Source organism: Mustela erminea, chromosome 1, assembly GCF_009829155.1.
Source record: "Mustela erminea isolate mMusErm1 chromosome 1, mMusErm1.Pri, whole genome shotgun sequence".
In the NCBI taxonomy this organism is placed as follows: domain Eukaryota; kingdom Metazoa; phylum Chordata; class Mammalia; order Carnivora; family Mustelidae; genus Mustela; species Mustela erminea.
The window spans coordinates 26,872,979-26,899,796 of NC_045614.1; the positions used below are offsets into that span (position 1 = coordinate 26,872,979).

At 46.9% G+C, this 26,818-nt stretch overlaps 1 protein-coding gene across 5 annotated transcripts in view; it reads left to right on the plus strand.

Moving 5' to 3' along the window:
• The first annotated feature begins 283 nt into the window (after window positions 1–283).
• Window positions 284–26,818, plus strand: part of ABHD6 (abhydrolase domain containing 6, acylglycerol lipase) — a 53,520-nt gene continuing 26,985 nt past the window's right edge. The window contains exons 1-4 of one of the 5 annotated variants that reach the window (XM_032323551.1): window positions 5,762–5,845; window positions 7,300–7,574; window positions 11,745–11,808; window positions 20,983–21,126. In XM_032323551.1, coding sequence (XP_032179442.1) covers window positions 21,008–21,126 — 119 coding nt within the window. In that variant the 5' untranslated portion in view covers window positions 5,762–5,845; window positions 7,300–7,574; window positions 11,745–11,808; window positions 20,983–21,007. Of the gene's footprint in view, window positions 709–5,755; window positions 5,846–7,299; window positions 7,575–11,744; window positions 11,809–20,974; window positions 21,127–26,818 lie in introns of those variants that run through there. The other 4 variants (XM_032323533.1, XM_032323518.1, XM_032323525.1 and 1 more) reach the window with 4 other exon arrangements.

Below are 26,818 nucleotides of genomic sequence, written 5' to 3' on the forward strand. Positions count from 1 at the left end.
AGCCAATCACAATGCCCACCTTACAGGATTAAAAGAGACAACACGTGTAAGGCAGCGTTGCTAAGCATGCCTGTGAACCTGGGCCTGTCCCTCGGAGCCCTCTGAGAGCAGAGATCCGGTCACTTTGACGGCCCGTGCCCGGCAGCACCAGGCACACAGCAGGTGCTCAGAACCATGAACCAATGCCTCGATGAACTCTGGCATCTCCCGCTGGAACTGTGGCTTCTCGGGTCGCCACCCCTTCCCCTGCCCCCAGAGCTCTTTAGGGGCGGGGCGGGGCGGCGCGGGGCGGAGCGGCCGGCTCTGCGCTCCGCACTTGGCGCGGCGCGCGAACGCGGTAGGCGCTGGCGCTCTGGCCGGAGCTCTGGGGTGCTCGGAGGCAGGTTGCGGAGGTCGGGGTGTGCGAGACCCTCACTTGCCCCTCCGGGTTGAACGCTCGGAGCGGCGGAGCCGAGCAGCTGAGGGTTCTCGTGACGGGTGGGCGGTAGACCGGACGGGACAGCCGCGGAGCGGCGCCAGGGGCCGGCGCGGGCGGAGCCGGCTTTTCTGTCGGCTGACGCAGGCCGCCGCGCCGCGCCTTTAAGGCGTCCAGCGGAGCCCGGCGCCGGGAACTGAGCGGCGCGGGCACGAGCGCTGCTGCCGGACGCGAGCGGGACTGGGGGCCGAGGACCGGCGTCCGGATCCGGCGGCGCGACCCTTGCGCCTGAGGTCAGAGAGAGTGTGCGCCCGCGGGGCGGGCTGGGGCAGGGGATGCGCTCCTGAAAGTGGGGTGTGGGGGGGTGTTGTGTGTGTCCGAGGTCTCTCCTTTCGGGCCCGCTGACCCACCCTGCACTTCCCGAATCGGGGCTGCCTGGCCTCCCTGCAAACGGAACACGGGGCGAAATGGGTCGGGGACCTGCATCTCTCTTTCTGCTCGGTTCCCTCGCTCCGGCATCAGCCCTAGCGCGCTCCCCTGCAGTGCCTGGACAGATTTGACATTCCCGAATCCAGATGCCCTCACTCCCCGGGCTGCCTACCGCCTAAGCCCCGGGACAAGGTGAGGATGAGTCGGGGACCAGCACCCTCTTTCTACTCCGCCTCCCACCTCTGGCTCCGGCACCAGCCCCTGTGCGCCCCTCCTGGTGCCTGGATGGTTTGGAGGCTCCTGCACCCTCGTTCTACCACTTCTTGAGGAAAGGTTGCAGTTCGACCTTCCAGCTAATGGTACCTACCCCCGTCCCGCCCCAGATATCAGCGCCCCTCGGGACCTCTCCCAGCCAGTACCTACTCCCAGCCGCCTTTAGCTCACCTTTCCTCAGTCTGCCCCAGTTCTCTCGGCCTCATGCCCTCTCCTCCCGCCAACCCTTGAGAGTTAGGATCCTGGTCCAACCACCCTGACAGCCCGGTGCTGCCCCACAACCCCCAGCATCCCCCGCCTACACCTTCGCTGCCTTCCTGGCAGCCTTGGAAACTGGGATTGTGTAACGCTGGCTGCAGGGCAGAGCACATGCAAGCTGTGCACCCCTGTAACCGCATTCGAGTGAGGAGGCCAAGTTGAGAGAGTGAATGAAATAGGGAAGAACAAGAGGTTGCAGGGGGTGGGGGGGTCTAGAAACTGTGCAAGCTGGGATATGTACCTGGAGCCCTTCGTGTGCCTCAGAGTCTGGTTGATTAAGAGGAGGTTTCAGTTTGGACTGGAGGTCAGCATTTTCCTCTCCTCTCCCTCATGGCTAGTCTACCTGGTTGGAAGTTAAGAGTTTATAATATTGTAAGTAATAGCTGACATAGAATACGCAAGTACTGGCTGCTGGACCCTAGGTCCGGCACCTTTAGAAGATTACCTGCTTTTCTTCTCCCAACATCTCCATGCATGAGGGAGGTACCAATGTTATGCCCATCTCTCAGAGGAAGAATGTGTCCTCTTCCCAGGACACACAGGGAATCTGACCTCAAACCCCCTATTCTGAACCATTAGACTTAATTTTTACCCAATTGTAACTAATAAATTTTTATCAACATTTTTATAACATAGAAAGTTAGAAATATGAGAGATTGATAACCTGTGTTCTTAGGATCAATTTTTCTAAAAGTGGGTTCTCAGACCAGCAGGGGGTCCTGGGTCTCCTCCCTGGGTAGACAGATGCCCAGAGAGAAGGGGTATGCTCGAGGCCCCACAGCTAGGAAGTACCAGGGCTGGGATGCTAAACATGTCCTGGGATGGTCAGTCCTTACTTCCTGCGCTCCCAGTTCTGCCCCAGCCCATCAGCCTAGGCCCTGGAGATTCTCTTCCCTCCCCTGTTTGCATCCTGATCTCCCTCTTCCCGCTCTGCTTGCTTTGCTATAACCCAGGCAGGTGAGCTGCAGCCTTTGCTTAGGCTGTCCCCTCCTTTAGGAATGCCCTCCTTGGAATCTGATGTCTCGGTCGTACCTACCCCTTAGCTCCAGCTCAGCAGTTCTCTCCAGGAAGCACCTCTGATTCCTCCTCTTATAACTGGGATCTTTACCTTCTACCCCCATGATGGCATTTGAGAAGTTCTAGCTGCATGTGTCTGCCTATGCTTTCTGGTGCACCTGTGCTGGCAGGATCGGAAGCACTCCCCAGTGCCCGTCTAACCATCTGCCTGGTGACGCCCCAGGACAAAGAGAGAGAAAGAAAGAGGTCCATGGGTGTATGGTGCGGTTTCCAAAGTAAGGATAGGCTCAGAATTTCTGAACCCCACAACATCAGACTCCCTTCATTGAGCTACAGCCTGATCATGGGAGAATGGCTCAGCATGTCACCCAACATTATAATTACATAATTTGTTTTTTTTTTTTTTAACCCAGAGGATTCCCACCAGAAAATCAGAAACTTGGGTCCAAATCCCCCTGCTACCACTGCTAGCTGTGTGGCCAGAGGCCTATTACCTCACCTCTCTGAGCCTTAACTTCTGGTAATGGCACCTGCTTCAGAGGGCAGTTGAAAGATTTAGATAAGATAAAGCACACAGCCCAGCCTGTGCTGAGCACTCAGCAAGCAGCAGCTATTATGAAGAGTGAGTGTTGGCCCCCACTTTGAATTACTAGAGACATTAAATCATTACTCAGTGACTCACACTGACTGCTTAGAGGTGGGCCAGAGGAGTCTCACCAAAGGAGAGGAAAGCTTTTTTTTTTTTTTTTTTAAGATTTTATTTATTTATTTGACAGACAGAGATCACAAATAGGCAGAGAGGCAGGCAGAGAGGAGGAAGCAGGCTCCCCGCTGAGCAGAGAGCCTGATGCGGGGCTCGATCCCAGGACCCCAGGATCATGACCTGAGCAGAAGGCAGAGGCTTTAACCCACTGAGCCACCCAGGCGCCCCAAGCATTTTTTTTTTAAAGACTTTAAGTAATCTCTACACCCCATGTGGGGTTTGAACCCACAACCCCACAGTCAAGAGTTGCACACTCCACCAGCTGAGCCAGCTAGGTGTCCTGAGGGAAGCATTTTGTGTGTGTACTCAGAAAGGCCTGTGACACTTTCTTCGACTCTAAACCATCCATTGCCTTGGCAAAAAGAATCGTCTTTCTGATTTTTAGCTTTAAAAATCTATGAGCTTTGAGTTTTGTGAGGCTTCACACACCTAGAATGAGTGTGTGAATGCAGTTCGTGCAATTGTAAATAACTGAAACTTACTGATACGAGAGAAAAAAAAATAGCTTGTTTTTAGAGGTGACCTTGGTGTGCACTGTGTGTTGGTTCAGGCTTATCTTGGGGGTGAGAGGTTTGAATCAAAGGTTTACTTTAGGGCGCCTGGGTGGCTCAGTGGGTTAAGCCGCTGCCTTCGGCTCGGGTCATGATCTCAGGGTCCTGGGATCGAGTCCCGCATTGGGCTCTCTGCTCAGCAGGGAGTCTGCTTCCTTCTCTCTCTCTCTCTCTGCCTGCCTCTCAGTGTACTTGTAATTTCTCTCTGTCAAATAAATAAATAAAATCTTTAAAAAAAAAAAAAAAGGTTTACTTTAGATTTGGAGGGAAGGAAAGCTGGGGTGAGTGTTTTTCCGTAGTATACTAGTAAGCGGCTCAGAGTAGAAATCACTTTCCCTGTGTCATATTCTTTAGCAACTCCTGGTTATTTTGGTGATTAGATCACTTTTTTACAGTAATGAGTATTCAAAAGTAAAGGACCAGGAATGTCTCCTTCAAAACTAAGTGTTTGGAATATCTGCAGGTTGAAAAAAAAAATTTTTTTTTAATGTCTCCTAATGTGTCTATGAAGGTAAGTTAGGATCTCGTTTGATAATTTTAAGACTGTTAAGGTATTCTAAGGCACACATTTTTGTAAATTTTCATTGTTCCATGGCATTTAGCAAGCTATGGGACTTTCTTTCTGTGGCCCTGCAGGGACACAAATCTTTTTCATGCTATTAATATGGTGGCCATCCAATTCAAATTCAGTGAAATTTAAAATTCTTTTAAGTCACACAGGCCATATTTCAAGTATTCAATAGCTATGAGTGACTAGTGGCTACTGTATTAGGGAGAGCAAAGAGAGAACATTTCCATCTTCCCAGAAAGCTTTATGGGAAGGCACCATTTAGATCAATAAGGCCATGGACAAACTGCATGATTACAGGCTTAAGTTCCATTCTTTCTAGCAAGTCATCTGCAGGCCAAGAAATGGAGTGTGCTGAGGATGTCTCCTTGTCAAGGATAAGGATGTTACTTAAATCCCCTTAACCTCATTCTGGTTTTCTGATTCACTGGCTTTTAACACTGCCAGATTCAGAGGATGAGGAGATGGAAGCAAATTCAATGTCTTCCGGCAGTGCTTCTCCATCTTGGCTGAATGTTAGAACCGCCTAGGGAATTTAAAAAAAAAAAAAAAAAAAAAAAATACACCTGTCCAGCCTCTGGCCCAGGCCCATTGAATCTGAATCTGTGGGGCAGGTATCCTGGAATCTATATTTTTAAAACGCTCCCTGGGAGATTTTGTGCAGCCAGGGTTGAGAACAACTGCCTTCAAGACTGTGAAGTTAGGGGAAAAAAAAAATCCCTGAGGACTGGAAGATGTCATTTTAAGGCAGGTATGGTGAGTGGCTAAGAATGTTCCTCATTGATTTACTATGGCAGTAAATGCAGCATCGGAGTTGAATGGTCTCACTTCTCCAGAAGGGCTCTCAACTGAGGGCAGCTTTGCCCCACAGGTGCATGTGTCAATGTCTAGAGACACTTCTATTTGTCACAACTTAGCAGTAGCTTCGAATGGCTAGAGGCTCCCACATGCCGCTAAATATCCTATTTGCATAGGACAGCTCCCCACAACAAAGAGCCAGCCGGCCCAGAATGTCCATGGTGCCACAGTTGAGAAACCCCAATCTAGATGCAATTTTTGCAAACCCAAGTTGTCTCTGACCTTGGATATAGATGTCTTTAAGGAAGATCCAGATACTCTCCTGGGCCCTCAGAAACCCTTTTTGATCCATCTCTCAGGCTTTCGAAACCCAGAAGCCATGGAGGGGGTCGCTGCCTGTATTCGGATGTGTTTGGGGCTGCACCAGGGAAACTGCTGATTCAGGGGGACAGGGCAGCCTGTGAAAGGTGTGGGCAAAGGATCTCACACTGCAGCAGGAGCAGGTTGGGATCCTATTCTTTTGTTAAGTAATTATCCATAGTAACAGCAGCCTTTGCCTTAGGCTTTTTTTTTTTTTTTAAGATTTTATTTATTTGACAGACAGAGATCACAAGTAGGCAGAGAGGCAGGCAGAGAGAGGAGGAAGCAGGCTCCCTGCTGAGCTGGGATTATGACCTGAGCCAAAGGCAGAGGCTTTAACCCACTGAGCCACCCAGGCGCCCCTGCCTTAGGCTTTTTTCCAGAGGCTGTGGCTCTGCGACTGTTGGCATGGGGTGTTTGCCGTGTGATATACTCAGGACAAGATTTAAGCCTTGTATGTGGTGAAATTTGGGACCGGAGCTAGGGGCCAGACTCTGGGAGTATAAAGTTAGCAACACAGACGTGCCCATAGACTCAAGTGTCCGAGAGCCCCCCGGCACAGTGGCACTGTCAGGGGAGGGGGGAGGTGGAGGTGTGGCTGGACTCCCTCCCTGGGTCTTGGAGGGCTATTGAGATCTTCCCAGCTGTCCAGAGTGAGTACTTGCTATCTGCCAGTCACTGCTTTGAGCAGTCTCCATGCACCCTCTCATATTGTCCTTTTACCGAGGCCCTAAGAGGTGAAGTGACTTTGCCAAGGTCACACAGCAGGTCAGTAGCAGAGTAGAGATTTGAACCCAGGTTATAAAACTACAAAACTGAATCCTCAGAAGAGTATTTACAGACGGGCTTTGCTTCACGGCCAAGACTTGTGGAGTGAGCTGGAACTCACCACGCAGGAGGCAGAAAAGGCATGCCAGGGAGAAAAACACCATGTGTGCCAAAGGCTTGGAGGTGTGAAAGAGTATGACTGATCAGGGATGGTGGCTCATTCAAGGAAAGAGGTGTAGGGGGGTGATAGAAGACGATAATGCTTGAGAGACAGGCAAGTATTAAATCTATCCTACGTAGCCTTGTAAATCATGCTGAGGGCCACTGTGAGCCACTGGTGGATTGGAGGCAGAGAAGAGCTGTGTGACGTTGGACAGCTTGCTTAACTTCTCTGGGTCGCAACCACCCATCTGGAGAAGGCCTCAGGAACTCAGCGCTCTGATGAAGAATGTTCACTTTGTTGGTGACCATCATGAACAAAGTGAAGGAGTGGCCTTGATGGCACTAGTGGGCAGCCCTGTTGATTCATGACCTCCTAGCTTCTCGTTTGGTATTAACTAAGTGCCCTCCAAGGGGCAAGGCACTGTGTGTCCGGAAGTGCTGTGGCAGATGCAGAGATGTAGTGAGACTCCTCTTGGAGACTTGCAGCCTAGTGGAGGGTATAGCTGGTGTTCTCACGGGTCCCGTGCGTAAAGGCACAGATCACCAGGGCCAGGAGAGAGAAGCACCCCTATAAAATACCTGAGGCATGGAGGTTACTAATGACTGGGGTTGGGGTGGTGGTGGTTGAGGGAAGGTACATTGAGGGAGATAACTCCTAGCTCTGTCAGAAAGACTTATAAAGGAGAAAACAGGGGTAGGTCAAGGGTATCTTCCCAGGAGAGAGAATGGGGGAAATGGAGAGAAATAAAAAACCAGTTCACAGTCTCCAGAGGGTCAGACTATCAGCATCTCTGGTACCTGATTCCCCACAGTTTCCAGGTCACAGAGGGGAAGCAGAAGTCATCATCAGACGAAGATGTTCAGTAATGAACTTGCCACTTATATACTGAGGTCCCACGCCGTCATCTCTCCCTCTATTTTCAACCCTGCTGTTTAGCCCGGCTCCAGGAGCACCCAGGTCTTGGTCGTCTGTCTCTCCCAGCTCCTGGGATGTTTTGCAAAAATCCGTACAGGACAAGGAGTGGAAAGTGAAATTGGAACTCTTGTGAGAGAGTGTGCAAGTGATGTTGGAGAACTGCTTGAATGACATGTCAAGGCAGTAATAGATGAGGGTCTGGCACCGTGAGACCTGATGAAGAGAAGGGGGGAAAACTGAATTCAAAAATCAATTCTTTGAAAATCAAAGAATTAAGCCCTTGAGAGATCAATAAGGTATGTTTGCAAAAACATCCTCTTTAGCACTGTGATCACCAAATGCTAACCGGAAGGATTTATCATGCTCTAAGACAGTCCACGTGAGACTTACTCTTTAAGAATTAGCACAGGATTTCAGTTATGACCTTGTTTTTATTTTGCTCGATATTTACTCTTGCTTTTAAAATACATTTGGTTGGAGTGCCTGGGTGGTCAGTTGTTAAGCCTCTGCCTTTGGCTCAGGTTGTGATCTCAGGGTCCTGGGATAGAGTCCTCCATGGAGCCCCGCAATGAGCCCCGCATCTGACTCCCTGCTCAGCAGGAAGCCTGCTTCTCCCTCTTCCACTCCCCCTGCTTGTGTGTTTTCTCTCTCTCTCTCCCCCTCCCTCCCTCTCGCTGTCTCTCTGTCAAATAAAATCTTTAAAAAAAATTTCCTTTGATTTTTTTCTTTTGTTTTTTATTTGGATTAAGTTCTAAACTGAGCTTTGTTTTTTGTTTTTTGTTTTGTTTGTTTTCTTCTTGACTGTGAACTTCCCTGTGTGGCTTCACTGCTGGTCCCTTTTTGGGATGCTAATTCTCCAGGGGCACAGAGATCTCCTATGGGAGGAGATTCTGCTAGAAAGAAGGTGGGGACCAGCTCACAAAGGGCCCTGAATGCTGAGCCTCTGCTGGAAGCCAGAAATCTTGTCCTGATAAAAAACCTCCAGGCTCTTAATAACAGGGCTCCCTTCTGTCTAACCCAGACTTTGTTCCTGCAGGTAGAAAATGCTACGGACCAACTTCACCTCCTTTAGAAATGACAAAACCCTCTTTAATCTTCTTGCTTTTCCTTTTATTGAGAAGTACAGATTGAGCAATGGGAGACTGTGTTTTGGGTGCTGAGGTTCTATTTTAGGCCCTGTGTCACTGCGTACCCATAGAGAGGGCTATTTTAATTCCTTTCAGTCATGTGGAAAATAATCACTTAAGTGATGCTCTTTCTAGCACTTTACCTCTGAGAGGTGACCTCGGCCGATGACCGTGCATGCAATCTGCAAGAGCCAAGTGCTGGAATCAAAGCTGGTCCTGGGCTCCCTTAGACTGAAGATGCTGGGTTCTTCGGAGGTGAAAGGTCAAGTGACTTTGGGACTTCTTTGATCCAGCAGGAGATTTCTGGAGGGTTTTCTTGTTTTCAACATGATTTCAATCAGGCAGTTAGGTCAGACTTTCATCAGTCTAGATCATGACACCCCCACCCCCACCCCAGGCCGATATTTTGAAGGTTCTCGGCTAGGTCAGGTCACATGTTGGGTATGTTATGCCCTGTTTCTTGGCTAGTACGATTTTTTAGAAGATCTGCTGCCAAATATATAAGCCACTTACCTTCCAGCTGAGCCCCTGATTCTGCTGCCTGCCTTTCCCCCGTCTCTGCCTGTGTCCTTTCTCCAGAGAATCAGGTAGCATGATTATCTGGTTCTCCAATTCCCTGCCCACAGGACCAGCCTGGTTAGGCTGAGTTTCCTTGCCCACAGAGCTGCCCCAGGTGGGAGAAGAAAAGGAGAGGGGCTGTGGGCTTGGCTGGTTCTTAAGTAAGAACCCCCAGAGGGAACCAGTTGCTGGCACTTTGACACCAAGTGGGACCAAGGGCTCCTCTTATTAGTACCTCTCCCAGAGCCGCCAAGGAGCTATGCATTTCCAGTTCATGCAAGGGTTTGGTTGCAGGATGGAAATCCTTGTCTTCTTAGAGTGCTGGACTTCGACCTTTGAGGACTGAAGTTCATGTCAAACTGACTTAACCTTTGGATAGTCACACAGGACAGGAGCCCTTCCTGGTCTTTGTTATCTTGGGAGGCAGCCTGGCTTTTTAGCTTGTGTACAGGGAGAGAGATTTGCAGGCTAACAGCCTTCTCATTTGTGCTTCTTCCCTTACCATGTGAAACAATTAAGGTTTGGGCCATTTTAACTAACACAGAGTACAGGACTGGCCAGGAGAACTCTGTGATGATGAAAATGATCTCTATGTCCACTGTCCAGTCTGGTAGCCACATGCGGCCCTTGAGCACATGAAATGTGACTAATGCAAGGAGGAACTGAATTTTTCATTTTATTTTATTTTGATCAATTTAAAGTCACAGGTGGATAGTGGCTGCTATATAGGACAATGCAGGGTAGACCATTCTATTTGAGGACTTTATATTATACTTTGTAATAAAGTAGAGAAAACCTTATACACATACATAGTAGCAACTCAAAAGATACAAAGGGTATCAGTGACAAGTCTTCCTCTTCTCTCTCTAGCCTCCCAGTTTCCCTTCCCAGTGGCAGCCAGTTTCTTATGTATCCACCCAGAAATATTTCACACATACATAAACATTACATCTCCTCTTTCTACCTCCCTGTCCTCTTTCACTCCTCTCTCCTTTAATGCAAGAGGTGTTACTCTGTCCACTCTCTACATTCCTGGGGCTTTGTTTGTTTGTTTGTTTTAGAGGCAGGGAGCAGTAGAGGGAGAGAGAGAATCTTAAGCAGCCTCCACACCCGCACAAAGCCGGCTGTGGAGCCCAGTCTCATGACCTTGAGATCATGACCTGAGCCTAAATCAAGAGTTGGACACTCAACTGACTAAGCCGCCCAGGTGCCCTTGTTCTTTGTTTTTTTGAGTTAATAATGAACCCTGGAGGTCATTATCTTAATGGCTCACATTTAATTTTACTTGTATTTAATGGTTATACCTAATACACCTTTACAAAGTTACACCATCATTTACTTAACAGACACCCCCCCCCCACAAGTGGGCATATGCATTAATTCCAGTCTTTGGCCATGACAGATTCCTGCTGGAACAACTAACTTGCACAAGTGGGATATCACAAATTAGGTATAAAACACAGACTCTTAGAAGTGAGACGATCAGGTCGAAGGAATGGTTTACATTGCCTCAGATTTTTACCGGATCGCCATGCATAGAGCATGTTGATGAGAATAGAAGTTGCACCTACGGAAGAGCGCCTGTTCCCCTCAGCCTCAGCAGTGGTCTGTTAGTGAACTTGTTGTTCGTTGCCAGTGTGATAAATCAAGCCATTACCTTGTAGGTTTAGCATTTTTCTTATTATAAATGAGATCGAGGGTCTTTTTGTATGTTCAGGAGTCTTTTCCTTTCTGGTCAATTGGCTGCTCAGGTCATTTGTCCCTTTTTCTGTTGGATTTTTGGTTGTTTTAATTGATATGTAGGAGGAACCTTCTTTACATTCAGGAAATTAGTCTGTTGCCTCTGATTTGTATTGACAAATCTTGATCTTGCTCAGGGTCTCTCTTTCCCTGTGGCGTTTGAAAGCATTTCATGTGGTGAACATATTAATCTTCTTGTTACGGCCTCTGTGTCTTATATCTGACTTAGACATTCCCCGTGGAGGTATTTTCAAACAGGTCTCTTTCCTTCTAGAACCTCCATGGTTCCATGGTTCCTCACTGACTCCCCCGAAAGAGTTCAGGGGTTTTGTGGATTTCCCTTCCCTTGCCCGGCTCCTCATTCTCTTGCTGTGGTGCCTTTGCCATTGGCTTTCTGTCCAGTGCTGATTTTAGCTGTGGGGTGCCCTCTCACTAACCACTCTGGGAGGAACCTGATCCTCATTTGTCCACTGGTTGCTACCTTCTTCTCTCCTTCCTTTCTCCTTTTAAAAAAATTTTTCTTAAACTTTTAAGTAATCTCTACACCCATCATGGGGCTCAAACTCACAACCCTGAGATCAAGAGTTGCATGCCCTACCCACTGAGCCAGCCAGGCGCCCCTTCTCATTCCTTTCTGAGTACAACTTTGAGGTAAACCCTAATCCTGAGTGGAGAAGGTGAGAGTCAGTCTTTATTTACATCCCCGCACCCTGTTACCTTTTTCCCACTGCCTCCCAGATATCACCAGGTCAGTCCCTGCTCTGTCCTCTTGATGCGGATCCCCTTGACTTTCTCCTTGACTTCCTGTGTGCCTTCCTCGCCTGGTCTCATTATCTGACACACCCTGCCCTTTGTGCCGGTTGCTTAATTGGGGTGGGTGACTTGAACCAGAGGTAGGCTATAAAACTGTGGGATATTTGTACTCTGCCTGTGCCAAGGAGAGCGCTCTGCCTTGCTTTCCGCATTCTGTGGCTGTTAGCACTTCATTCATGTGCTCTAATATGATTTAATGCTTTGTCATTTTCTTTCCTGTGATTCCAGAATCTCATTTTCGCTTCTGCCAGAGCCAGTAGCAGTTGGGAAAGAAGGCCGTGTTCTTTGAAGAGTGAGTATGGATTTTTAACACTGTCGATTACAAAAAAAAAAAAAGGCAGCCCTTAATGAGCTTGGGTCCCCTCTGTAAGCTTCCTCAAAACCCCTCCCAGGCCAACTTGTGGTGGGTGATTTTTCTGGTTCAGTAGGTCTGATGGGGAGGGGTTTGGGTCCCTGAAGGGCAGAGACGTGCCCACTATGGACAGTTCTCAAAGACTGTGCCAGGAGCAGGGCTCTGAGCTTCAAGGGAATCTGGAAGATCTGAGCCTCTGCGAGGGAATCAGGGTGCTTTCCTGGGGAGTGTGTTGCTTGAATTAGCCCCGAAGGTGGAGAGGAATTCATCTAGCAGCCAGGACATGGGGTTCCTCCCCATGAAGGGAACAGCCTGAGGAAAGAGCAGGAGGCTCTGCGGAGCTGGCATGGGGATGGGAGCTGGTCACTTAGGGTGCATGCAGAGATGTGGAAGTTGATCCAGGAAGTTGGTTTGGGATCGTTGGGTTCACATTCGACCAGGGCAGCCTAATGTATGGTGGGAAGTGTGATGGTTCCCCTGGCAACTAGTGTTAGGGATGAGACAGAAGAGGAGCAAGAAGAAATGAGGATCTGGACCCAGGGCGACGGCTGAGGGTGCTGTGGTCTGACTCACACATGCTGGAGTTTTGTCTTCCTCCCCCGCATTGCTAGGTTATGTTGGACAGCATCAGCCTCAGGGATTGGTGGCAGGAAGCTTTCAGAGGTATAAACCACCCCCCCCCCCCAGCTATGTTCCTCTTCCTGTGTGGCTCTACCATGCTCTTAAAATGTGACAGGTATGACTGAAGAACTGAACTCTGAATTTTATTTAGTTAAATTTAAATAGTCAAGCGTTGAACGCCGTAGTCTGTCTAGACTCCCACGAGTTGGCTCCCGTGCTGGCGCCCCTCCAGCTCTGCGTAACAGGAGTGGGAAGAGTGAAAGATGTATCAGAGTCTGGGAGGGTAGATCAACTGGGGAGACTGTCGGCAGAAATGAATGAGAAGGGGGAGAGATGAGTCCGGGACATGGTGAGACTGTTGGGTCATGCATGTGCTCAGGCAGACTTTTAGAAAAGTCTGGAAGGGGGTTTCTGGCCAGGCATGTTGAGTTTCGAATTTCCTGAAGGAGGGAGTGGAGGAGGATGTAGGGATGGAGAGCTCTCCAAGGAAGACTGTGAGGAGAGCATTTTGGGAGTATCAGACGACAGGATGAGGAGAGCATGATGGGAAGATCAGGAGAGGAGAACATCATGGGACTATCAAGGGGGAGAGAGAGGAGAGCATCTCAGGCCAGGTGTGCTCGTTTCAACAGTCAGCGGCACCTGGCTGGCTCAGTCAGTAGGGCGTGTTAACTCTTGATCTCCGGGTCACAGTTCAAGCTCCACGTTGGGCATGGAGCCTACTTTAAAAAAATTAATTAGGGGCGCCTGGGTGGCTCAGTGGGTTAAGCCTCTGCCTTCGGCTCAGGTCGTGATCTCAGGGTCCTGGGATTGAGCCCCACATCGGGCTTTCTGCTCCGCAGGGAGCCTGCTTCCTCCTCTCTCTCTGCCTTCCCCTCTGCCTGCTTGTGATCTGCTTGTGGTCTGTCAAATAAATAAATAAAATCTTTAAAAAAGTAAAATAAAATAAAATAATTAATTAATGGTTAATCAATAGTAGGGTTGTGAGAACTGCAAAGCACAGAAGATGAATGGACTCAGCCAGACTGCGCGGGGGGACAATAAGACAAGGTGGGCATAGAGTTGGGCACCTCGTGGCAGGAATCCTAGGGGCCATGCCATGCTTTCAGTGATGAGTGGGCAAGCTTAACTGCTTATTTGGAAATTTCAGTGTGATTTTCCTCCATGATGGAGATAATCTATATGACAAGAAGTTAGAACTGCCCATTTCTTGGGGCGCCCAGCTTACTCACTCAGAAGAGCATGTGACTCTTGATCGTGGGGTCATGAGTTCAAACCCCATGTTGGGTGTAGAGATTACTTTAGGGAAAAAAAAAAGCTTCCCATTTCTTGAATTATTGTTTCATCAAGTCTTGGGGCCTCCACATAAGAGAATTCTAACCATTTTAGTATTTTTTCTAGCTGTTGATCTTTAGTGATGGTTTTGAGGGATTGGTTTACCTTGATAAGAACCTAGTTTCAAAAAACAGCTTTGGGTGGTTGCAACAATATTTCAGAGCTTGGACATTACACTTAGATTTTAGGAACTTAGCGTTTTCCTTGTGGAAAACATTGTAGGAAGAATTTTCGGCCTCCAGTGGTTACTCCATGGATGGAGGGTGTGGCTCTCACCTCATTGGCTGTGGTGGTGGTGGAGCTGATTATTAGCATTGCTGTCATTGATACAATAATCATTATTTTTTTTTTAAAGATTTTATTTATTTATTTGACAGAGATCACAGTAGGCAGAGATGCAGGCAGAGAGAGAGAGAGGAGGGAGAAGGCTCCCTGCTAAGCAGAGAGCCCGATGCGGGACTCGATCCCAGGACCCTGAGATCATGACCTGAGCCGAAGGCAGAGGCTTTAACCCACTGAGCCACCCAGGTGCCCCCACAATAATCATTATTTTGAAGACACCAGGGCTTCAGTCTGTCAGATATGATGGTGTAGGGGTAAGATTCTTTGAAAATGCTTCCCATTCTGTTTTTTCTTAGAAGTTTGCATTATACCCTAAGATAAACATATTGGAACTCAAGAGTTCTCAGTTTTCAAAATCAGGGAGAACATGGAAAGCCAGTCGTGATGCATTATGCCTTACTTTTCACCCCAGACTAGGCAACTGGAGATGCAGTATGTACGTGGATCTGCTGGTGTGTCCTCTATCCAGTTAGTGTTCGCCCCTGTGTTCAGGGATGCACAACTTGGACGCTGACAGGAGGAGGCCAGGGGGCAGGCTCCATTCTGGGATGTGAGCGTGTGTGACTCTCCCTGGTGTCCTAGCAGCCAGCTCTCTTCTTCCTAAAGTATCTTCTCTTCACACGGTGCCACGAGGCCACGGACATCATTATCATTAACCCTGGGATGCGGTGTTTTTATTTACAAGATACGTAAAAAGAGTACATTTTTTTACCGCCTTTTTCAACCTTTTTCGATAATTCAGGCAATATGCATTGTCAAGGCACAGATAATTTCCCTGGTACTGTTTTAGGTTCTGGGAACATGCAGCAAGGAACAAGATTCTTGAGGGGGGCAAACCAGATCCTCCTCTTTAATTGCCTGGCATAATTTCAGAAACATTTTAAGTCTTCAGAATAGGAAAAGACTGCACAGGTGATTTGGATGAACATTCTTACTTAATTGTTGAGGAAACCAAGCCCTTGCAGCTGGTATATAGAAGAGCCTGGTAGGAGAGAATCTGCTGGAATGTTCCAGCCCCAGCCTGCTTGGGCCCAGCCCTCAGGTGAATCTGCCCGAGTGGCAGCCATTCCTCTATCTCCATTATGATTGTCACAAGACCCATATATCGCATTTTTCTTAAAATTGACTCCTTTTAACTTAGTGTTCAAAATTAATTTGTGTCCCTACCATGAATTAAAAATATCTCTCCACTTGTTAGATGGGATGCTACCCCATTCATGAATGGCTTAATAAATACGATTGGATCTTCCGGAAAGAAAGGAAGGAAGGAAGAAAGAAACCCTAAAAAGCAACACAAAGAAACCATGTTATTAAGTAGCTAGGCACTGTTGCTTGTGGGAGGGGAAGTCTTGGAGAGGTTATCTAATAACAGCATACTGAGAGTTCCGTTGACCTCTGCAGAACTGACAAAGAGCCCAAAGCCAACTTCTCAGTATGGATGTCGGTGTTATGTTACCTGGGTAATGCTGTGTAGCCCTGAGCATTATTTAGCACTCTCCTGCTCCCTGACCTGAGCATTATTTAGTACTCTCCTGCTCCCTGATGTCATTTTGCAGGCATCAGCTGAACGGGGCCCATCCTTCGCCGGCTCTATTTTCCACCCTGCAGCAGACTTTCCATCATTGGTGGTTCCAGGTTCACAGGGGTTCCGTTTTTCTGTCCCCAGCCTCTCCTTTGGGTACATAGAGTACCCTATAAACAAACCTCAGCAGGGTAGGAGAGCTGCCTTTTTAAAGGAAAGTTGGGGCAACTCCCTTTCAAAATGAAGAATGATGGGATGCCTCAGTGGCTCTGATGAGGGAGCAAGAGGCTGGCTGAAGACAAAGCAAAAGCTGGCGCCTTGCATCCCCCCCCTTTCATCCGCTCCCCTCCATATGTGTAGCATTCCACAGGCACCCCTGACTGCCCTAAAAGAAGAACAAATGGTTATCTTGCAGAGATCACAGTCCTGCAAGGTAGGAGTCTCCTTTGGTTTGCAAATGTCCTTGAGATTTAGAACAAAGAAGTTACCTTATCAATAGCCCTAATGTCACCCTCCCCTCCATGAGAAACGGAAGGAGGCGGAGGTAGAAGGAAAAGTAAATAAAGTTAAATTTCTTCTAAACCTAAATCTTATTAACAAGGATGCTTGATAGCAGGAATGGAACATTCCACCAGACTTCCAATTGTCTTTACTCGATAACAACTAAGCCTTCAATATCCTGATAGTATTCTTTGCCCCAATAGCCCTTCTGAACACCCCTTTGTCCTCACCTACCCAACCGTGGGGTATATAACATGCCCACCTTCACAACCCGGGGCGGCCGCATCTCTGCCTGCCCACGGGCCCTGTCCCCGTGCTTTAATAAACCCCCATTTTGCACCAATGACGTCTTAAGAATTCTTTCTTTAGTCGTCGGCTCCGAACCTCCTCACCCCACCGAACCTGACTTAGGTTCTGGGACTTCATCAGCTCAGTTGGCTAAGCGTCTGCTTTCGGCTCAGGTCATGATCCCGGGATGGTGGGATTGAGACCCACATTGGGCTCCCTGCTCCATGAGGAGCCTGCTTCTCCCTCTGCCCCCCCTGCTTGCACTCTCTTGCTCTCTCTGACAAATAAGTAAAATCTTTTAAAAAGAAATCTTTAAATAAATAAATAAATAAATAAATAAATAAATAACATGAGGGATGATGTAGAGGGAAGGGATAGTCACCTACTCCTGACGTGTACAGAACACTCAGGGGACGCCTGGCTGGCTCAATAAGAACAGCATGCACCTCTTGATCTCGGAGTTCTGAGTTTGAGCCCCACGTGGGATGTAGAGATTATTTAAAAAAAAAAAAATTTTTTTTTAAGATTTTATTTATTTATTTGAGAGAGAGACAGAGCACAAGCAGGGAGACAGGCAGAGGGAGAGGGAGAAGCAGACTCCCCGCTGAGCAGAGAGCCTGATGTGGGGCTTGATCCCAGGACCCTGGGACCATGACCTGAGCCGAAGGCAGATGCTTAACCCACTGAGCCACCCAGGCACCCCCCAAAAAAAAAATCTTAAAGGAAAATACAGAAAGCATTAGTATCTTCACTCGGGGCCAGTCTACATTTGACCTGGTCAGGGAAAGTGTGCAGGCTTCTCCGTTATACGTCAAGCCTTGCTAAACCAGCCACGCTGTACAGAGAAGCTCTTCATCCAAGACTTCATTCTGCAATGAAGCAGAAGGTGGCTCCAAAGAAAACCTTCCCGGACTGACGGGGCCAGCCCGGTGTTGACAAAGCTGTGACATCTCTTTTTGACAGTCATACCTTATGGGGCTGCCATCTCCAGTGTCAGGGCCTATGATGTCATGGCCTTGGGCATAAAATGTTCTCATTCCTCTCCAAAGGAGCATCATGTAATTAACTTCCTGCAGCTCAGAAATCAGAATTCGTGATAGCCCTCAGCAGCTTTTTTTTTTTTAATTATTTTTATTAGCATATAATGTATTATTGCCCCAGGGGTACAGGTGTGTGAATCACCAGTCTTATGCAATTCACAACACTCACCATAGCACATACCCTCCCCAGTGTCCATCACCCAGCCACCCCATCCATCCCTCCCCCTTCCCTCCAGCAACCCTCAGTTTGTTTCATGAGATTAAGAGTCTCTTATGGTTGGTATTCCTCCCCTAACCCTCACCCTCAGCGGTTTTTAAGGACTTTGTGTAATGTGGAAAAGTCTTCTTGAAGCTGACAGGTCCTATTCTCATTGACTCTTTTGTGACCCACAGTATTCAGACAGATTGGTTAAAATTCCCTTCATCCGGAAAGTAATTTGCTTACCCCTTGACCCTGAGGCCTTTCGGTATTGTAAATTGTATCTGGGGAGTTTTGTAATTGCTGAAGGAAAAAGTACAGCATCATTGGGAATAGTTGGTTGCCCCTAAAACTAAGAGGATTTAGCCCATTTCGTAACTTTGCTTTTCAATAATTCATTTGTCCCATATTTGTGTCTTGTGCTCTTCTTGGCACTGAGAAAGAATGTGGACGATTGGCCCTACCTTCAAAGAGCTTTCTAGTAGATGAAATAGGCCAATGACTTAAGAGTGCTGGAATGTGTTTATGGTGATGGACAAATTGAGAGGACAGTTGAGTGAGAAGCATACACAATGCTTCTGCCCCTGAGAAGGCTTTCATTCCTACAGTTTCAACCCTGTACCCAGACAGAGCGTGTCTGCCTGACTGAAAAGAGCTACCTGTCCCACCTCTACTCTCTCTCCCCCTACTCCCCCTACCAAGGCTGTGAGGGGCTCGTTCTCCAACCCCTTTGTAGGGGACAAAACATGTAAATGGGACAAACCAATATTGCATTATATGTTAACTAACAAGATTTAAATTCTAAAAAATTGTAAAGAGAGATATTCTATCTTCATGGAGAAATTAGGAGTGACAGCTAGTGTGAGTGTTTAACAGCAAATAGCTTACAAAGATTGAAAAAGGCCATTTGGAAAAAAAAAAAAAAATTTAGACACAGTAGAGCTTGGTGCAAAGGGAGTAGTCCAAGCAGAAACTTGTTTTGTAATCATGACTCTTCCAACTGAGTAACCTTGGGCAAGTCACTTAACCTCTGTGTGCCTTAGTTTTCTCAGCCTATGAAGTGGCAGAAACACCCACCTTGCCTGTTGGATAGGGCTTGGTGTGCTTGACTAAGTGTTGATCACTTTTAGCCCGCTGGCCAAATTCAGCATGCAGCCTGTTTCTAATAAAGATTGGAATACAGGGGCACCTGGGTGGCTCAGTGGGTTAAGCCTCTGCCTTCGACTCGGGTCATGATCTCAGGGTTCTGGGATGGAGCCCCGCGTCGGGCTCTCTGCTCGGCAGGGAGCCTGCTTCCTCCTCTCTCTCTGCCTGCCTCTCTGCCTACTTGCGATCTCTGTCTGTTAAATAAATAAATAAAATCTTTAAAAAAAAAAAACATCCGTCCCACCTATTACATGCTGGGTGTGACTGCTTTCTCACTACAGTGGCAGGTCAAGTAGTTGTGACAGACCCTGTAGGGCTCCCAGTGACAAAATATTTATCATCTGGCCCTTGTGTTCAGTGATGTCAGTGAGGTCACACCGTCACCATCATGAATTCATTATAATATTGAAATATGTCTCAGTTGACATATTTCATATGTCAGTGGGGGCGTATGGGAGAGATCTCTTCCATTTCACAAGGAAGGGCAGGATTTGCTGGATATTCACACTTTTTCTTAAAGAAGTCTTTGTTTTGTTTGGTGAAATGTAGGTTTGGTCTTAGGCAGCTGGGAACCCTCGGGTTGCAGGCCACCCACCCCCACCCGGCACCCGGCCTTGCAGGAGTTCTTTTCTTGATTAGAGAGGATGATGGGACTTGCACAATTTCTCATTTCATGAGAAAACGAACCGTGTTGTGAACTCCTAAGACAGAACAGAGTGGGGGCTACTGATTCACCTCTGGTTTCTAGAGCACCCAGAAATGTGTCAGGCCCTCGTCTGGATCCTGGAGACACACAGTAACCCCCATTCTCCTGGTGCCCGCATTCTAGCTTTGAGATGTGCCCGGTGAGTCTGCTGGAAGACCTCAGGACGTGCGCTGGAAACTCTGCTGTTGGGATTTGTTCCCTCCTGACTTTTTATTATATAGTGTTTATTTTTGAATAGGCCGTACATGTGTAAGTGATAAATAACCAAACGCTTTAAGAGGTAGACCATGAAACCCAAGTCTTTCCTCTATTCCTGACACCCAGCTTCTAGTTTCCCACCTTAGGTGAACCTAATGGCGTTACCCACCCTACTGGTTGGTGGTAGCATTCACGTGCACATGTACGTTGTTTCCATCTCAGTCTTTTAGGTTCTCTGTCTTCTCTTTTTTAAAAGATTTTATTTGTTTATTTGGAGCAGAAGTGGAGGGAGGGGCAGAGAGAAAGGGAGAGAGAGAATCTCAAGCAGACTCTGCAGAGCACAGAGCCCTGTGCAGGGTTCGATCCCACAACCTTGAGATCATGACATTAGGCAATATCAAGAGTCAGATGCCCAACCAACGGAGCCACTTAAGTGCCCCTGTCCTCTCTAACTTTTAATTTTTTTTTAAGATTTTTATTTATTTATTTGACAGAGAGAGAGAGAGCAATCACAAGTAGAGACACAGGCAGAGAGAGAGGGGGAAGCAGGCCCCCCACCGAGCAAAGAACCCGTTTGAGGGCCTCTGTATTGAGACCATGACTCGAGGCGAAAGCAGAGGCTTAACCCACTGAGCCACCCAGGCGTCCTTCTAACTTTTAATTTTTAAAAATTGCAATCTTTCAGAAAAGTTGAAAGAATACTACCTTGTAAGCTGCACCTAGATTCACCAGTGGTTAACATTATCATATTTGTTCTAATGTTCTCTCTTCTCCCCTCCTCGCCACATTTTTTCCCCTCAGTTTTTAAAAGTGAGCGGCAGAAGCAAACACTGAGTAGGCGATATCACTGTTCTCTTAATACTTCAGCAGACATCACCCAGGAGCGAAGATATTCTCCTACATGCAGACATTACCACGATTTCATCCCCCGCTCAGGAATTGTGTCTCTGAAACAATAATATTATCTTGTATCTGGTCCTTACTCAGATTTCCCCAATGGCTTTAACAGTGTCCTTTATTAAAAAAAATCCAGGATCCTCTTCAGGGGTTCTTTGTTGTATTTATTTGTTATAACAATTTAGATATTTTAAGCACTTGTCAGCTTTTGTTCCCTCCTGACCTTTATTCTCATTCCGGGTCCTTCTGTCTCCCACTTTGCTGCTTCACCTTTTCTCTTGAGACAGAGTTTCAGTATTGACTCTCTTCAGCCCTGCAGGTGTCCGCCAGTCCTGAAGAGCAGGATGGACCTTGACGTGGTTAACATGTTTGTGATCGCGGGCGGGACTCTGGCCATCCCAATCCTGGCATTTGTAGCCTCGTTTCTCCTTTGGCCTTCAGCGCTGATAAAAATCTACTACTGGTAAGTTGATTTTATAATTAAAGTCCTCCAGAGTAGCATAGTAACAGTGCCCTCTTCCTTGCTTATCCTTTGGTGGCGGCTTTTCAACATTTTGTCATGAAATATTTCGAAGATACAGAAAAGTTGAAAGACATCCTGTCTTGAGTCTGGGGACTGTTCTTGAAAAATTGGTTGTAGCTCCTCACCGGGTAGATTCTTTCTGGTTTCTGATTACATCTTTGCCTGGGGGGCCACCCTAACCCCCAGAGTCACTGATTCTGTCTTCAGGCAAGGATTGTGCCTGGTTATGGGAGCTCCTTTGGTATTTTCTTAGTTGTTGGATTCCCACCCAGTGATGTCCTGGACAGGTGCAGTGATGTGCACAGAAAAATGATTGGAAAGACCAGGGCCAAGGGATGGCATGGGTTTTAGATTTGTTCTAAATGTGTTCGTTAGTGAAGTGACGGAAAGAAAAAGAAGTTTCCAAAATTTTTATCAGTCTCGTACCATCTTTATGAGTCTTGCCGTATCTGTAGAACAGCTCTACTTTCCTTTTGTATTTTCTTTAGAATAAGTTACTCTTCTTACCTTAATTCGATTTAAGAGTGACACAAATATTACTACCTTATGCAGAAAATTCCTATTTGCTGTACTTGCCGTAAATAGTAAATTAATATTAAAAGTAAAAATGATGGGTGGCTGGGTTGGCTCAGTTGGGTGAGCCTTTGGCTCAAGTCATGATCCTGGAGTCCTAGGATCCAGTCCCCTATCGGGCTTCCCCTGCTCTTCAGGGAGCCTGCTTCTCTTTCTCCCTCTGCCTGCCAGCTCTCCCTGCTTATGCACTCTTTCTCTCTCTCTCTCTTTCTTGATCTCTGTCAAATAATTATAAAATCTTAAAAAATAATAATAAAAATAAAAAGTGAAAATGAGCACAATGCCATTAAACGGCGTTTTAAAATTCCAGTCTCCCAAGGATTCTGTGTGTCCTTTCTCTTTGTTACAAAGTCCAGAGAGGTGTGAATGATGTAGCAGCCAGAACAGGGCCTTCCTCCTGGATGGAACCAGAAGATTCACAGTTGAAAGGAGATTAGATTTCTCATGATGTGCTTCAGTGACTTTTCGTGCTATGGTCCATTTACCAAATAAAACCACCCCTCACGCCCTATGGTGTGTGTCCCCTGGCGAAGGCAGTCCCCAAATAGCCCTGGTTCCTCTCTGTGCCACAGGGAGAAGGGCAGCACACTGGGATTTAACCGGGACTCCGGCAGTTAGACTCGCCTTCTCTGCACACAGGAAAGAACGCAGTGAGGTTGCGTTCAGCTCGTGCCCTTTATCTGCTCTCCTTTCTGGCTCGCTTTTGTTTCATTGGAGTGTGGAATTTTCCGCCTGCCAGCCAGGCTCTGATCCTTGAAAAGAAGCTAATTGAACAGAAGGGAGCTTTTCATCCTGCACTGTCCCGCTCCCTCTTGGATGGGAGGGGGTAGGAGGGCAGCGCGGTGACCCTGTCAGAAGGTCATCCAGGGCCCACCGACCTACCTCTGCGTTGACGAAGCTGAGATTCTAGCCGTTTCCGTGTGATTGCCCTGCAGCACCGGCAGCCAGAGAGCTTGGGGGCCAAGGCCTCTGTGTGACCCCTGCCATGGAGAGCCCAGAGCCGTGGGCCCCTTGGGGCTTCACAGAGTCACCCTGGCCCTCCACACACAGATGCCATCTTTCCTCACTCCAGTACAAGCAGAGAATGCAGTTTGGTGGTGGGGCCCGTCACCGTGGATATGGCTGCAGACAGGTGTGCCAATCCCACCCGCCACACACGGAGCCCGGCAGCTTCCTTGGGCTGTCAGGGAGAAGGCTTTCAAAGTCAGGAGTGTCAGGATAATTTTGACATTGGAGCTTTGAAAAGAAAAATAACCTCATAGCAAATAATTCGCCTTTTATTGAATTAAAATTCACACAACATAAAATTCACCATCCTAAAGTGTGTAGGTCAGTAGTATTAGTATATTCGTGGCATTGGAGCGTCTGGCTGGCTCGGTCAGAAGAACCTATGACTCTTGATCTCGGAATCATGAGTTCAAGCCCCAAGTTGAGTGTAGAGATTACTAAAAAAAAAAAAAAAAAAAAAAAATTAAAAATAAAAACTTCTTTTAAAAAAAGTATATATATAAATATATATACACACACACAGTGTTGTGCACCCATTACCACTATCTAATTCCTATCTAATTCCAGAACACTTCCATCTTCCCAAAAGGAGCCTCCGTACCTGTTTGCAGTCACTCACAGTTTCCCCGTCCCTTCATGCCCTGGCAATTTTAATTATATCTCTGTCTCTTTAGATTTGCCTGTTGGGGCCATTTCATATAAATGAGATCAAACAATTTTGGCATTTGATGTCTGATTTCTGTGACTTAGTGTGTTTTCAAGGTGCATCCTTGTTGTAGCATGTGTCAGTATTTCATTATTATGGCTGAATTCTAGTCCATCCTGTGGTTATACAACATGCTATGTATTTAAAAGGACATTTGTGGGGTGCCTGGATGGCTCAGTGGGTTAAGCCACTGCCTTCGGTTCAAGTCGTGATCCCAGGGTCCTGGGATCGAGTCCCACATCAGGCTCTCTGCTCAGCGGGGAGCCTGCTTCCTCCTCTCTCTCTCTGCCTGCCTCTCTGCCTACTTGTGATCTCTCTCTGTCAAATAAATAAATAAACTCTTTAAAAAAAAAAAAAAAAGGACATTTGTATTGTTTCCACATTTTGCCTATTTTGAATAATGCCACATAGCAAATAATTCACTTTTATTAACAAATAATACCACTAAAATCCTGAGAGGTCCCACAGAGCAGAGCATTCAGTCCCTTATTTAAATGACAGCATAGGGACACCTGGGTGACTCAGTGGGTTAAGCATTTGCCTTCGGCTCAGGTCATGATCATGATCTCAGGGTCCTGGGATCCAGTCCCACGTCAGGTTCCCTGCTCAACGGGGAGTCTACTTCTCCCTCTTGCTCTCCCTTTGTGTTCTCTCTCTCTCAAATAAATAAATAAAATCTTAAAAAAAAAAAAAATGACAGCATAGATACATGTGATCTTAAAGCCTGCCCATGCCTGTCACTCAGCTCAGAGCTGTAGCCAGAGGACAAACACAGTGTTCTTGATTTTATGAACTCAGGCACATAAGCTAAGAAGAAACCCAGCTGGTTGGAGAGAATGAAAATCCTAGAAAACGTTTTGGTTCATGCCAGGTTGAACTGTGGCATGAGGTGTTTATGGTACTAGAACCCGTGATGCCATTGCAGAGGGCTGTTGGAAATCCTGTGATTTCCTCCTCCTCCTGCCCCCTTGGAAATGCACAGCCTGTTTCCTTCATCTCACCTCACTGCAAGTGACATTTACACAGTGGGTGGCTTGGGATGAACAGCTTTACCATGAGTTATTTACATCCCTTAACCACAGCTCCTCCTCCAAACACCTTTATTTGCTCAACGAGGCATAATGACCACCAGTGAATTCACTCTGCAGAGCGAGGTTGGTCAGGTTAATTTTCAGGGTTGCTACGTGAATGGGTGGAACAGGCGGTAGAGTTAGCTGGGCCTCCCAGACAACCCAAGCTGCTCTGCCGGATGCCCAGAAGAGTGTGGGCTAATCCCAGCAGCCTCTCCTGGACATCTTCCCTGAGGAAACTAAGTGGTGACATAATGGTAAGAAGTCCTAAATAGAAAAAGATGGACAAGAATTGAAAAAGAAAACGAACATTGTTTGCAGGTGACAGGATTGTATTCATAGAAAGCCCAGGGGAATCTATAGATAATTTTTTGGAATTAATAAGTGAGTTTGGAAGGTTGCTAAATACAAGATAAGTGAACAAAAATCAGTTATATTCTTATATGATAGCAACAAAAAATAGAAAATGAAAAAAAAAATGTAATGATTCTATTTACTGTTGTATCAACAAATTCAGAATACCCAAGAATAAATCTAAAGAACAGTATGGAAGGCCTCTGGACAGCGAACTATGAAGTATTAGAGAAATTTGGAACCTAAAGCAATGGAGGTATAGACAGTATTTGTGAGTTGGAAGACTTTCTTATCACTGGGTTGTCAGATTTCCCTAAAATGATATGTAGTTCAGTGTGCACCCATTTACAGTCCCAGCAGATTGTTGTTGTTGTTGTTGTTGTTTTTAAGATTTTATTTAGTTATTTGAGTGAGAGAGAGCATGAGAGGTGAGAAGGTCAGAGGGAGAAGCAGACTCCCCATGGAGCTGGTAGCCCGATGCAGGACTTGATCCCAGGTCTCCGGGATCATGACCTGAGCTGAAGGCAGTTGCTTAACCAACTGAGCCACTGAGGCACCCAGTATTTTTTGTTTTGTTTTTAAGATTTTATTCATTTATTTGAGAGACAGAGAGCATGGGTCGGGGGGTCAGGTGGGCAGAGGGAGAGGGAGAAGCAGACTCCCGGCTGAGCAAGAAGCCCAATACAGGACTCCATCTCAGGACCCACGGATCATGACCTGAGCTGAAGGCAGACATTCAATCAACTGAGTCATCCAGGCACCCCCAGCAGGTTTTTTGTTTTTTTTTTTTAATGGAATTTAATAAACTGCTTCTTAAATTTATAAAGAAAAGCAAAGAGCCCATTAAACAAGACAGTCTTGAAGAGGAACGATGTGAGGTAATTTACATGACCAGCTGTCAGACCTAATTATAAAGCAACAGTGAATCAAGGCAGCGTAATATTGGCACTAAGAAGGGCAAACCAGTGGGTCAGGAGAGCCCAGGAGCAGATGCACATAGATACAGTCTCTTCGTTGATAAAGGTAGTGCTGCTTTGCAGCACGGAAAGGGGGCTGTGTCAACTAGATGCCCATCTGGGAGAAAAGTTCATCGTGACCCGTTTGGTAGGCAGAATTAGCCAGACCCACAAAGATCCCTCTCTAATCCACGGAACCTGTGAATATGATGACAAATCACTCCCACGGTCGTTATGTTATATATAGTTGACCTAAAGACAAGATTTACCTGAGGAGGCCTGATCTAGTCATAGTAGCCCTTACAAGTGGAGGGGTTCGAAGCACAAGAAGGACTCCGTGCGATGGCGAGTTGGAGACCCCAGGTGAAGGAATGGCAGTGGGCTCTAGGAGCAGACAGCCCCTGGCTGACAGCCAGCAAAACAGCAGGGATCTCAATCCTAGGCCACAAAGAACTGAATTCTACTAATAACCCCTAAATAATAAGCTTAGAAGCTGATTCCTTCCCAGACCTTTCAGATCAGAAGTGGCTGGTGCCTTGATTTCAGGTTTTGATATTCAGAGGAGAACTCGCTAAGCTCACTCCTGACCTGCAGAACTGTGAATTAGTAAATGAGTGTTGTTTCAAGCTGCTAAGCTTGATAATTTGTAACGCAGCTGTGAAAAAGAATACAGCCTCATCCACAGCCTTGTACCATGCACAGAAATCAAATCCAGGTGGATTTTAGATCCAAATGAAACAAAAAAGCTTTTGTAAGAAAACATGGAAAAACCTCACAAGAGAGGTTATCCAGATGGCCAGTAAACATATGTAATGGCGCTCAACTTCGTTGGTCATACAGGGCAACAACGAGAGGCCATTTCTACCCACCAGGATGGCTAAAGTGAAACACAGGTTAAAATTCCAAGAATGGGCAAGGATGTTGTATTCATATCCTAGTGATAAATGGCTACAATCTGGGTGACC